Source organism: Hemitrygon akajei, chromosome 23, assembly GCF_048418815.1.
Source record: "Hemitrygon akajei chromosome 23, sHemAka1.3, whole genome shotgun sequence".
Taxonomy (NCBI): domain Eukaryota; kingdom Metazoa; phylum Chordata; class Chondrichthyes; order Myliobatiformes; family Dasyatidae; genus Hemitrygon; species Hemitrygon akajei.
In genome coordinates this window covers 40,900,292-40,915,103 of record NC_133146.1, presented here as the reverse complement: position 1 = coordinate 40,915,103, position 14,812 = coordinate 40,900,292, and the positions used below count along the sequence as shown (strand labels likewise).

Below are 14,812 nucleotides of genomic sequence, written 5' to 3'. Positions count from 1 at the left end.
GAAAGCTCCTCAAACAAGGAGGTTTGATTTTTTCACTCCTGGGCAAGCAGTCCTGGGGAGGGACTACACAGGTGAACAAACATGGGTACTCATAAAGATTAAGGACAGAACTGCGTCTGATATCATTTGGAGACAACGTACCAATCAGTTGACGAAAGCACAGTCAATTGTTAGAGAAGAAAGATGGCTACTGTTGTCACAACCACTGCCTATAGTCCCAGAGCCAACTCCTACAACCAACAGATGCTGCAGAATCTGAAATTGTTTCACAGCCATAAGTTTCACCTGCCAAGCAGAGTGAAGCCCTTGTCAGGGAAGATGTTATCCCACAAGAATAAGAAAGCCTCCACAGCAATTAAATATTTAGTCCTAAATGGGACATCTTAAAATTTACTATGCTGTGGATGTCTGTATAGTACTTGGATTATACAGTCTGCTGTATATATAGTGTATGTATATAAGTTGACATGCATCTATGTTGAGTTGGACTTATAGCTAAGCAGGGAGGAGTATTGTGTATTTAATATATCAGTAATATTGAGTAATATTGTAAATATGTTGTTTGATTGAGCATTTTTTGATGTTTACATAATGCATTGTGAGTTATCTGTGAAAGTACATAATTGGCATACATTATCACACCTCCATATGATACATGCACACCTTGCTTAAAGTAAATATGTAGTGCACAAGTTTATCTCTTGCTATGGTGCCCAAGACTTTTGCACAACACTGTATTTCTTTGACATTTTGCCTACGGTGTTCCAAATTGTTTCCATATTTTATTCTCTCCATAGAAACGTCTTATCTTCTAAGCTTGAGAACTAACCTTCTGTGCTTCCCATATCACTATTTACTTAGTTAGGTTCCATTCTTCATCTTGTCAGTGGCAGAGAGTTTTTGTGTGTAAAACAAATTAACATGTTGGGAACTGATGAAATCTTAGTAAAAAGATTACATAATACCAAGTGTATTTCTCTGAAAGAGGGAGAAGACAGTAAAGGAAATAGGCCAAAGATGAGTGTATGGATTAATATCACTCCTCAGCTACTCGTTTGCTCTCATTGAACAGTGGAAAGAAGAATTATATTCTCATAGACTTACAAATTTTCCAGCATCCTCGGTGTTGAAAATGGGAGCAATGCTATCATGTTAGTAATAGGAGGCCAGTTTCTTGAAAATGAACTACCCAGTAAGTACTATCTCGGGGATTGGCCAATGTACATTTTAGAGTCCAATCTAGAGAACAATGTCCTGATATGGTACATGATAGGTTTCGATGATGGGATGCCATTTGTTTCAGCACACTGAAGGGCAGCAGCATATGCTATCAGACATTTCAGATATTGGCTTTCAGGTCCCAAACACCTGAAGATCTCAAGGCTCATGATTCAGTAAACGGGATTTCCATTGCACTGAGAACTGGCACACTGATTCTGAGCATGGAAGAGTTCTACTATCAAAGCAGCTACAGGCCACCATATCTCATGCGTACAAAAGCATGTAAGGTGAGGACAAGTTATACATAAATAATTTCATGGATATAACTGTTCAGGTTATCCTCATTAATACAAGATAATTGGGCTAGAGAAGTTGGAGCAAAGAGAATGGGGGAAGGCAGAGAAAAACACACTTAATGGTCTACATTGAAAAAAGCATCTTATCCAAGGGTTGTCACCTGCTGTATTTCATGAGGTAACCTCTCCACCTTACTAGATCAACAGGAAAATAAAACACTCAGTCTGGTACAGGTTCAAATCTCAAAGCATCAACAATACCTCTTCCCACCTCCACCCCCCTAACAAATGCTGCTTAACCAGCTAAGTTCCTTCAGCATCTACTATCTCTTGATGACCACATTGAAAATCACCTCAACCTGACTTCAGATATTGTGGTAGTTATTAGCAATCATGCATTTTAAAAAACATAGTTGCGGCTTCTGTTCCATGTGCCATTTCTAAGAATATCTTTGATTGAAAGACTATGTGTGCAACCAAGTTTCCACCTATTCTTAGCCTGATTAAGAGTTGAAAGCTTTACGCTACCCAGAGACAGAATTAAAATTGCATTCTGCCACATACTATAGAATACTTATTCATGTTGACTTGAAGTCAATACTGAGTGAAATATAATCAAGCACATAATAATAAGTTCAAATATTCTTACCTTGTCAGGTTTCATTTATTCTTAGATCTCCTGTAGTGCCTCCAGACATACCACAGGATTGATTCAGGTTGCACAGAACAATGACAATTCCACAGAGGATATCATTAACTGACACAGAGCTGGTTTAGACCACACACCAACTCCTATATTCACACCTCAGTGGACAATTTGTTGAGTTCCTGAGGTGACCCTCCCTAATTAGTCCTTGCCTTTTGAAATGCAGGAAGATTCTATCTCTCAAAAACCCCTCACTATACATGTTTGCATTGGGGAATCAGTGGAGTCCATTTTGATCATGAGTGTGATGATACAAATAGCCAAGAAATGACAAAGTTTTATTTTTGGGATACAGTGCTGAATAGGCCCTTCCACTCCTTTAAGCTGGTCCACCCAGCAACCCTAGCCTAACCACGGGACAATTTGCAATGATCATTTAACCTACCAACCCATATGTCTTTGGACTGTGGGAAGAAACTGGAACACCTGGAGGAAACCCACATGGTTATGGGGAGAACATGCAAAGTCCTTACAGACAGCAGCAGGAATTGAACCTGGGGTCACTAGTACTGTAAAGCATTGTGCTAACCATTATGTTATCGTACATGCAATGGATGCATGTCTATATTGTGTATCAAATACAACAATGATTGCTGCATATGCGTGGTTTCATCAAAAATTGTACACTCTAAATGTGAGCTTGGGTTGCTGTGCTTCCAGCTTTGGAGGCCCAGGACATTGAAGGTCGTGGAATCTGGAAGGACACTCAAGATTCTTGAAGAACTCACCAGGTCAAACAGCATCTGTGGAAGGAAATAGACATTCAACTTATCAGTTCCAGACCCATAGTCTGGAGGCAGATGAACAGTTTCAACCCAAAATGTTGAATGTCCATTTTCTTCCATTAACGCTGTATGATCTTTTGAGTTCCTCCAGCTCCTTGTGTACTGCTCCAGATTTCAGTCCTGACTGTTTCACACCCCAGTGATGTGGAGTGGTGCCCATTAGCTTTTGGCATGCATGGAATTTGGGCTGGTCATGAAAGGAATGAAAAGAACACCAGCCAAGTCAGCAATCAGAATTGTGAGGAAGTGAACTTTCCAATTGAGTACATAAGGCAGTGATTCATGGCAGTCTGATGTTTTGAACCACGGCCAATCAGCAATCTAAGAGATTGGCACAAGCAAAAAGAATAAGGCAAGGGCAAACAGAGCAGCTAATGTTGGAGTGGACAGGGTCAAAGTGGTTATTTGAGGCTTCAGCGAGGAAAGGCTTGAGTGAGAGAAGACAAAAAAGCTCTAGGTTGATTTTTTTTCCTTCTTTATATTTGCACCGTCAGAGCAGCAGAGATGGTCAGGGAAATGTTCCTCTTGCAGGATGTAGGAAGGCAGGACAACTTCAACTGCAAGAAGTGCATCCAGTTGCAGCTTCTAACACTCCGCATTAAAGAAATAGAGCTAGTACTGGAAGAACTCCAGATCATTTGGAAGGCTGAGGGGGTGATAGATAGGACATATAGGGAGGTAATTACACCCATCGTGCAAGACACAGAAGACTGTCAGCAAAGGGAAATGAGGGGAACAGCCAGTGCATCATACCCCAGTGGCATCCCCTCAGATACCTTTGGGGATGGTAACCGAGCAGAGGAAAGTCACAGTGGTCAGGCCTCTGGCACTGAGTCTAACTCTGTGACTCAGGATGGAATGGAGGAGAAAAGGTGACCTGTAGTGATAGGGAATTCATTAATTACAGAAACAGAAAAGGGGCTCCGTGGACAAGAACGAGATGGTATGTTGCCTCCCAGGTGCCAGGGTCCGGGACATCTTGAATCGAGTCCTCAGCATTCTTAGGATGAGCAGTCAGATGTCGTGGTCCATGTAGGTACCAATGACAGAGGTAGGAAGATTGAAAAGATTCTGCAAAGTGAGTTCCAGGAGCAGAGTGCTAAGTTAAAGGACGGGGTTGCTCCTGTGCCGCATGCAAGTGAGGCCAGAAATAGGAAGATCATACAGTTTAACACATGGCTAAGGAGTTGGTGTAGGAGAGACCACATTAGATTTTTGGATCACTGGGCTCTCTTCCAGGGAAGGTGGGACCTGTACAAAAGAGACAGTCTGCGCCTGAACTGGAGCGAGACTAATATCACAGCCGGAAGGTTTACTAGTGCTGCACAGGGTGGTTTAGAGTTGCAGGAGCATGGGAATCAGAGTGACAGAGCAAACGATGGAGGGGTTGTGGAGACAGATGTTGTTCAGAGCTCAGACAAGGTCAGGAATCAAAAGGTTGAGTATAGTGCAACTAATGTTCTGAGCTGTGCATATTTCAATGCAAGAAGTATTGCAGGAATGGCAGCTGAGGTCAGGGTATGGATCAGCACCTGGATTAATTATATTGTAGCAATTAGTGAGACTTGGTTGCAGGAGGGACAGGACTGGCAGCTCAGAATTCCAGGGTTCTACTGTCTTAGATGAGACAGAGTGGGAGGGATTAAAGGAGGGGTGGGGTAACATTACCATTTAAGGAAAATGTCATGGCAGTGCTCAAGGACAGACTGAAGAACTCATCTAGTGAGGTTTTATGCATGTAAATGAGGAATAAGAAAGGTCTGATCACGTTAATGGGGCTATATTGTAAACCACCTAACAGTCCACATGTCAGTACCTCCAGTTGAACTTTGTCTTTTTGTGTGTTTTCCCTCTAGCCATCAGTTTGTGGTTTGTATTGCCATGTGCTCTTGTTTGTTTTCACGTCCCATGTGCTCCTGTCCCCACTCCTGCTCTACTCCGGCCCCTGTATTACTGAGTACTCCGCCTCTCACCTGTTTCTCATTACTACCTGTTTTGCTGCCACTTCTGTCTCATTGTGCTCCACCTATCACCTGCCTCTCTGTTTATTGCTCAGTGTATTTCAGTCCTGTGCTTTCACCTATCTGTTGCCAGACTGTACTGGTAAGTTTTCCTAAGCCTTTTTAACAGTTGTATCTGAACTCCATCTGTCTGAATATTGACTCTGCCTGGTTCCTGATTCTGGTTTTTGGATTTCTCTGGAATTTTTGATATATGCCTGAACTTTGACATTGACTTTGTTGTCCCTCTTGATTTGCTACTCAGTAAATATCACAGTGCACATAGTACTTGATCTGTGATTGGGCCTCTGCTTCAGTGCCCTGACACCACAAGATTAAGAGGATTAAATCTGTACAGAGGTCACAGACTGTTGCAAGAAACATAAGGTTGTTATAACAAGTTATTTTAATTTTTCATGTATTGACTGGGACTCCCATACTGTAAAAGGATGAGATGGTATAGAGGTTTTCAAACGTGTTCAGGAAAGTTTCCATAGAACTATAGAACATTACAGCACAGTACAGGCCCTTCAGCCCTCCATGTTGTGCTGGCCCATTTAATCCTTTTTTAAAAAAAAATGTACTAAACCCACACTACCCCATAATCCTCTATTTTTCTTTCATCCGTGTGCCTGTCCAAGAAGCTCTTAAATACCCCTAATATTTTGGCCTCTACCACTATCCCTGGCAAGTCATTCCAAGCACTTACAATCCTCTGTGTTTTTAAATAAAAAACTTACCCCTGATGTCTCCCCTAAACTTCCCTCCCTTAATTATGTACATATGCCCTCTGATGTTTGCTATTGGTGCCCTGGGGAAACAGGTACTGACTATCCACCCTATCTATGCCTCTCATCATCTTGTAGACCTCTCTCAAGTCCCCTCTCATTCTTCTACGCCCCAAACAGAAAAGTCCCAGCTCTGCTAACCTTGCTTCATATGACTTGTTCTCCAAACCAGGCAACATCCTGGTAAATCTCCTCTGCACCCTCTCCATAGCTTCCACATCTTTCCTATAATGAAGTGACCAGAATTGAACACAATACTCTAAGTGCGGTCTCACCAGAGATTTGTAGAGTTGCAACATGACCTCTCTACTCTTGAACTCAATCCCCTGTTAATGAAGCCTAGCATCCCATAGGCATTCTTAACTCCCCTATCAACCTGTGCAGTGACCTTGAGGGATGTATGGATTTGAACCCCAAGGTCCCTTTGTACATCCACACTCTTAAGTAACTGACCATTAATCCTGTACTCAGTCTTCTGGTTTGTCCTTCCAAAATGCATCACGTCACACTTGTCTGGATTGAACTCCATCTGCCATTTTTCTGCCCAACTCTGCAGCCTGTCTATATCCTCTTGTAACCTTCGACAACCTGCGGCTCCATCCACAACTCCTCCAATGTTTGTGTCATCCACAAACTTACCCATCCTTCCGCCTCTACATCCAGGTCATTTATAAAAATCACTAAAAGCAGGGGTCCCAGGACAGATCCCTGCGTCACTCCACTAGTCACCGACCTCCAGGCAGAATACTTTCCTTCCACAACTACCCTCTGCTTTCTTCCTTTAAGCCAAGTTTTTTTTATCCAAACAGCCAAGGTTCCATGTATCCCATGCCTCATGACTTTCTGGGTGAGTCTCTCATGAGGGACCTTGTCAAATGCCTTGCTAAAGTCCATGTAGACCACATCCACTGCCCTACTCTCATCAATTTCTTTTGTTGCCTCTTCAAAAAACTCAATCAGGCTCGTGAGGCATGATCTTCCCTTCACAAAGCCATGTTGACTATCCATGAGTAGACTGTATTTCTCCAAATGCTTGTAGATCCTATCCTTAAGAATCCTTTCCAGTAGTTGGCAGACCACCAACGTAAGACTCGCCAGTCTATCGTTCCCAGGTTTCTCCCTATTACCTTTTTTAAACAAGGGAACTACATTTGCCATTCTCCAGTCCTCCAGCACTTCCCCTGTAGCCTAAGAGGATTCAAAGAGCATAGCTAATGCTCCAGAGATCTCTTCTCTCAATTCCCACAACAACCTAGGGTGTATAATATCCAGCCCTGGGGTTTTATCAATCTTGATGTTATTAAGAAGATCCAGCACTACTACTTCCATAATCTCCACATTGTCCAGCACACAGGTCTGCTCTATTTCGACCTCACCCTGATCAAGATCCTTTTCACTTTTACTGAAGTATAAAGTATTCATTTAGGACATCCCCAACTTCCTCTGCCTCCAGGCACATGTTGCCCTCTTTATCCTTTAGCGGTCCCATCTTCGTTCTTGTCATCCTCCTGTTCTTCACATATGCATAGTACGCCTTGGGGTTCTCCTTAATCCTGCATGCCAAGGCCTTCTCATGCCCCCTTCGAGCTCTTCTAAGTCCTTTCTTTAGCTCTTTCCTGGCTACCCTATATTTCTCATGAGCCCCTCCTACTTCCTGCTTCTTATATCTAACATATGCTTCCTATTTCCTCTTGACAAGTTGCCTCACTTGTTTCCTCAGCCACAATTCCCTTTTCCTACAATTTTTTCCTTGCCTCAATGGGACAAATCTATCCTGAACCCAGCTCAAGTGGTCCCTAAACTTCTCCCACATTACTTCTGTGCTTTCGCCTTTGACTGTATTGTTTCCTTAATCAATACATAGAAGTCCCAATGATAGTGTGCAAAACTTGATCAGCTCTTAGGGAATGAGACAGGGATTGTGGCAGATGTTTGTGTAGGGAATGCTTTGCATCTCGTGATGATAATTTCATTAGTTTCAAAGTACATATATTAAAGGATAGGTCTGGTCTGCAGGTTGAGATCCTAAATTGGAGAAAGGCCAATTTTGATGGTATCAGAAATGATCTGGCCAGTGTGCAAGTTGAGTCAGTGGTGAGGAAGGCAAATGTGATGTTAGCATTCAAGAAGCATAGAATATAAAAGCAAGGGTATAATGTTGAGGTTTTATAAAGGACTGGTGAGGATTGGTGTATTGTGAGCCGTTTTGTGCCACTTATTAAAGAAAGGATGTGCTGACACTGGAGAGGTTTTGAAGGAGGTTCATGAAAATAATTCCTAGATTGAACAGCTTGTCATATGAAGAGCATTTAATGGCTCTAGGCCTGTATTCACTGGAATTCAGAAGAATGAGGGCTAACCTAATTGAAATCTATCAAATGTTGAAAGGCCTCGATAGAGTAGATGTGGTGTAGTGAACTACATATACCTGTCTGGACATGCCCCCCCCCCCCCCCCCACTGACTGCTCCTGTGGCTCCTCCCACAGACCCCGGTATAAAGGCGATTGGAGGCACTGCTCCTCCCTCAGTCTCCAGGATGTTGTGGGATGGTCTCTTGATGCTGACGGTGCTTTCTGCCAGCTAATAAAAGCCTATCTCGACTCAGTTATTGATCTATCTCCGAGAGTTATTGATGGTGCATCATGTGGTTAGGATGTTTCCCATGGTGGGAGAGCCTAGGACCAGAGGACACAGACTCAGAATAGAGGGGTATCCTTTTTAGATGGAGATGAGGGGGTATTTCTTTAACCAGAGAGTGGTGATTTGTGGAATTTGTCTCCAAAGGTGGCTGTGGAGGACAATCCTTTGTGTGTACTTTCAGCAGAGGTTGATAAGTTCTTCATTGGTCAGGCAATGAAGGGATCAGGGAAAAGGCAAGAGATTTGGGGCTGAGGGGGGAAAATGGATCAGACACGATGAAATGGCACAGCAGACTCAATGGGCCAAATGGCCTAATTCTGCTCTTATATTTTATGATCTAACTGCGATATTAGTCCCACCATGCTCAACCTTTTGATTCCTGACGTTGTCTCAGATCTTAACAACATCTTTCTTCACAATCACTTCACTAACTGTTCTAGCACTGGTTCCCATTCCTCTACGACTCTAGCTTACAGCACTAGCAAACCATCCACTAGGATATTAGTCCCCCTCCATTTCAGGTGCAAAATGTCTCTTCAGTAGAGCTCCCCATTGGAAGAGAGCCCAATGATCCAAAAGTCTAAAGCCATCCCTCCTATACCAACTCCTTAACTGCATGTTAAGCTATATGATCTTCCTAATTCTGACCTCGCTAGTGCATGGGACAGGTAGCAATATTGAGATCACAATCCTGGAGGTCCTGTCCTTTAATTTAGCACCTAACTCCTTGAACTCACTTTGCAGAACCACGTTACTCTTCCTCCTTATATCATTGATACCAACGTAGACCACGACCTGTCCCCTAAAACCCTCACTAATTTTTATAGGTGCACCGTAGAAAGCATTCTTCTAGGGTGTATCACAACCTGGTATGGAAGTTGTCCTGTCCAAGACTGGAAGAAGCTGCAGAAGATCGTGAACCTAGCCCAGCACATCACATAAACCAATCTTCCATCCTTGGACTCACTTTACACCACACGCTGTCGGAGCAGTGCTGCCAGGATAATCAAGGACAAGACCCACCCAGCCAACATGCTTTTTGTTCCTCTTCCCTCCAGGAGAAGGTTCAGGGGCATGAAGATTTGTACAGCCAGATTTGGGAACAGCTTCTTTCCAACTGTGATAAGACTGCTGAACAGATCCTGACCCGGATCTGGGCCGTACCTTCCAAATATCTGGACCTGACTTGCACTACCTTACTTTCCCAAGTGCAGAATCAAATATCGCCAGGATGATTGTACGCTCTAGTATCAATTGTTTGGTGACAATAAAGTAAAGACCTCTGGCTACTCTCCCTCCCACTTAATGCTGAGGACTCGATCCAATGTTCCAGGCCCTGGCATCTGGGAGGCAACATACCATTTGCAAATCTCCCTATCATCCACAGAACCTCCTTTCTGTTCCTTAACTAATGAATCCCCTGTCACCACAGCTTATCCTTTCTGCTCGCTTTCCTTCAGTGTCCACAGAGTCAGACTTAGATCTGTCTAAGCTGTGATCTTCCTACTTTCCACTGCTAGGATATCTCCCCCCACCCCCCAACCAACAGTATCCAGTGCGTCTTCCTTTGAATTAGTTTAACGTTTTGAAGTTACAAAACCACAGGGGTACTCAGCACTGGCTGTTTAACCCCATTCACCCTCCTGACTGTCACCCAGTTTATTGTGTCCTGCACCTTGGGTGTAACTTCCCTTCTGTGTCCTATCTATCACCCCTTCAGCCTCCTGAATGAACTGTTCATCCAGTTCCTGCTCCATCTACTTAACGCGGTGTGTGAGAAGATGCAGCTGGATGCACTTCTTGCAAGCGAAGTTGTCTAGGACACTGGAGGTTGCCATGTCTTCCTGCATCTCACAAAAGGATCATTCAATTATCCTGCCTGGCATCCCTACTGCTCTAACTGTGCAATTATAAAGAAGGAAATAATAAACAAACTGAAAAGCAATTCTATTTACAGCTTTTCATCTTCTCTCACTCAAGCCTCTCCTCGCTGACGTTGCAAAACGTAACACCATACCAGTTTTTTAGGGAGGTGGCCATGGGATACACAGCCCTGACTGTTTAACCCCATTCACCCTCCTAATCAGGATTTGCTCTTGCAAATGAGTCCCCATCTCTGATTGACCGTTGTTCAAACACCAAAACTCCGCAAAGCGCTGCTTCTTCAATGCACACTCGCCAACCTGTACGAGTCACCTCTTCTCTTACTCCCAGTTTCTGATGGGCAGCGATTCAAATGTTGAGACTCCTGTGAAGCACTGCTTTTTTAATGCACACAGACCCAACATCTGTGAGTCACCTCTTCTCTCGCTCCTGATCTCTGTTGTTCAAATGCCCAGGGGCAGCTGGTACTGGGCCTGGTATTTCTCCAGCGACTGCTGGTACTGCACCTGGTCTTCCTCCAGTGGCTGCTGGTACTGGGTTTGGTATTCCTCCATTGGCTGCTTGTACTGAGCCTGACATCCCTCTCACAGCTGCTGGTGCATGCCAAGCTGCTGCTGTCTCTGCTGGTACTGGGCCTGGTCTTCCTCCAGCTCCCAAAGTCCATCAATATCAAAAATGTACAAAGCTTTGCTGTACAAGATTCTCACCCTCTTTTTTTGCAATTTGACCAAACTGGGCAAATTTATCACCCTAATTCTGAGAATCCTGTTATTTAGATAGACTGTTAAACTTAGTTCTCACCAAAGCAGACACAGTCTTCTCCATCAATAATACTTTTACAACTGAGGAACACTTCAAATAAATTGTGTCATTTTAATGAATTGAAAAATTACAATATTTACACCCTTTCTTATTCTCATTCTCGTACATGAATACTTAAATGATTTTGATTTTAAGTTTAGATTACGTCGATTAACAGATGGTAAAATTTGCAGCAAAAAAATAATTATTTCGGTTTGAAATAATACTTCATGTGTAAAATTACAGTTTGAAAAGTCATAGTTTGTCTTCCTGTGGTTTTATTTGGAGGAAAAATAATTTACAATAATTAAGCCCCTATCTTCCTGTCACATACACCCTAGGTATACCACTGGGGATTTTGACATCTGGCTTGTTCCCATCATTTCTTTGTTACACTCATGTTTGTGGTTATATTTGGCACAAAGTACAGAATTGTGGCACAATTCTAAACTGCACAGAAGTAAACACAAAGAGATGTTGGATAACTGCACGTGTGTCTACCCTGCAATGGAAGCATGCCAGCTAAATTATCATCACATTAACTGATCTACTGGTTACGCTGGTGGGGTTTGGCAATGATTATGCTTTTTGTTACTTTATACAAAAGCTAGTTAATCAAATAAATCTGGTATTTTTTTGTATAAGAATTCACTCATTTTATAGTAATTCCATCTAAATAAATCTTCAGGAAAAGTTCCAGTTCAATTTCAATTTCTAGTCGTCAGCACATCTTTGAAAAATAGATACTAGTCTAATTCATGGCTTCATAAACTGTAAGAACAAGACATGAATGATAAATTAAAAGCAGAAAATGTAAGAAATGTCAGATGGCCAGACAACATTTGTTAAAAGAGAAAAAAGAGCCAAATTAAACACCCTTCATCAGATTTAAATATCTTTTGTAAAAACACAAGGTAAGTTTCTACTTACAGTAAAAGTGTTCTTTGGTCATTAAGAATTGATATCAACATAAATATGATGAACAAATTATTTAAATGCCCTTGGAACATAAAAATGGTCATTTGGTCTTTTTAGTATATTGCTGGGACGCAGAACAATCTAGCAAACCCTTAGCAACCACACACAAAATGCACAGGGAACTCAGCGGGTCAGGCAGCATTATGGAAATGAATAAGCAGTCGATGTTTCAGGCCGAGACCTTTCTTCAGAACTGAAGCACATGCAAATCCATGTGATCACAGGGAAAGCATGCAAACTCCACAAAAACAGCACCACAGACCAGGATCAGCTCTGGCTCACTGCGTCTGTTAGGCAGTAGAACAACCTCAAGCACCACTGCACCACCCACAATATACCTGTCTATTCCAGAACTTGAAAAAAATGACATAAAATGCTATTATCCAGGGATAATTTTCTTCCTATAACACACACAATGGACCATTCCCCAAAATCACAATTTTTAAAATATATCAAATAGCTTCCAAATAAACAGAAATTATGCGCTACCTCAATATGTGCATTTGTTTAGATTAATACTTCAAGATTAAAAGTTGCAAGATTTTGAAATTCAACTGACTGATATATTTTTCTCTTGTGTGAGTGCCTCCTCCCTGATAACTGAAAATGAGCAGGAGAAGAAATTGGCAGGTGTATTTGTTCACCAGCTGAACCTGGAAATGGCGTACCTCATGATATCAGCAACTCTGAATCCTTTCTTACGTGCTAAATCCATCAAGAACATTCTTCTGCTTGATCCCATTTTCCTTTCCACAATAAATAAGAGCAGATCTTGAAATTTCACTTCATATTTACTGTGTAAGCTGCAGTGTTCACCACCTTTCTGCTTTTTTCTCTTAGGCATGATTCCCATACCTCCCAGTTTTTCAGCTGAGCTCATTTTGTCCTAATTGCTGTGATGTAAATGTTGCTCTCTCTGCTGTACAACAAACCTCTGACACCTGCACCCTCTCTCTACACTTTTTATGCCCTTACACCCATCAATGATGTCAGTAAAGTCACCTCCCATCATTTTCTAAACAAGTACTTTAAAGAAGAGATTCACTGAATCCCTAAACTAGCAGTAGAGAAGTATTGATTATCCCTTTGAGGAGTGCAAAACTCCACTGCATTTGAAAAACAACACAGTACTTTTTATTTACATGGTCATTATTCAAAACGTTTTTCATATTGTACAGTTCTACAATCCTGAGTCAGACACTTTTTTTTGAAGTTTCAGAACTAGCAATCTTAACAAAGGAATGCAAAAATATTGTGATGCTCTGGAGGGGTGGGGGGAAAGGGCATGGTTGACAGCCTGCCCTTGTATTTCTAATGACAAGTACTGTTTACTGTTCTTGTGTTAAAATGCTATTGTGGGAATATGGTGGGAAGTTCAAGTTCATTTATTGCTACTATTTAGCTTGTTATTCGCTTGTGTATTTGTGGGTCATCCTAACTGTAACTGGGCTGTGTTATGGTCATCTCCCTGGTCTGTATGAGACCGTAGTTGAGCTTATGAGCTTCTTTATCTGCTATTAAGGACCAAAGGCTTGCTACATTGGTGTCAAGGAGTGGGATCCAAAATTAACAGCGAGACATAAGAGCTATGATATCAGACAGAGCACCTTAAGACCTGGGGAACAAGTCAAGGGGCCGAGCTTTATGCCTCACCAGGCCACACTTATGAAGTCAGGACCCAGAGGGAGGACATGGGAACTGAGCACTGTGCCTCCCTGGGGAGCATACCCAGGCTCCCCAACCCGGGGGACACGGCAGAGCGCATCACCCGCCTCCATCACAACCCACACCGGGGAACCCAAGACGCTGTAGGTCCATGGGAGGATGGGCACCATGGCAGATGCCGCCGGAGCAACAGGAAGACCGAATGGCATCGACTATTAGCGCCACAAGTTCCAGCCCTGAAATGCCCCGGATACATCAGGTGAGGGAATGGCTGAGTGCGGGATGACGGCTGGAGTGGGCAGAGGTCTCTGCCCTGGATCCAGAGACCAAAGCCCTGTACCCGCAGTGGAGAATGCTGGAGGGGCACGATGGGTTGCTGTGCTGGCGGTGACAGTGGCCCAATGGTGACAGACATCTCTTGCAGCTGGTGGACCCCTGGGGCAGTCGGTGCACGGGCTGGTGGGTCTGGTCATTTCGGGGTCGCAAAGACAATGGGAAAGCTGCACAAGCACTTCTACTGACCTGCGTAGAGGCAGGATGAGGGGTGGTTCATGTACTGCCATGATGCATGCACAGCCCAGAAGGGGCTGGGCCACCAGTTTACAGCATCAATGCAGCAGTACATAGTGGGGGCCCTAGTATAGGCCCACTGTCCCTCCTGGGAGAAGGGACTATCCCACAAGCTGGGAAGCCACTGGAAGGGGCCGGGATAGGTGTTCAACTGCATCTCTGATGTGGTATATCAAGTGCAGTCACTGAGCGGCAGGAGGTAACCATGCTGCACCAGGACTGGCTGGCACCGTGCCAACCCTTGGCCACTATCAACCTAGTGAGGCAGAAGGAAGGAAGTGACAGTCCAAGTGCCCTGCCTCCTGCCTCACCAAACTGTACCTCCCCTGGGGGAAGGGGGTCTCCAGAAACCCCAAAGCCCCTGATAGCGACATTGACCACCAGGGGGATTTTTGGACCCTCTTATGGACTCTGGGGTTGTCAAAGACAGCTGACCCCTTGGGTGGGGGCAGTGTGATGCTCTGGGGGTGGGGGGGG

General features: G+C 43.5%; 1 protein-coding gene across 1 annotated transcript in view; it reads right to left on the bottom strand.

The window, feature by feature from the left end:
* dntt (deoxynucleotidyltransferase, terminal) overlaps positions 1-12,980 on the bottom strand; it is a 251,070-nt gene extending 238,090 nt beyond the window's left edge. The window contains exon 1 of the mRNA XM_073027511.1: positions 12,769-12,980. Coding sequence (XP_072883612.1) covers positions 12,769-12,980 — 212 coding nt within the window. The remainder of the gene's footprint in view (positions 1-12,768) is intronic.
* Positions 12,981-14,812: the final 1,832 nt, after the last annotated feature.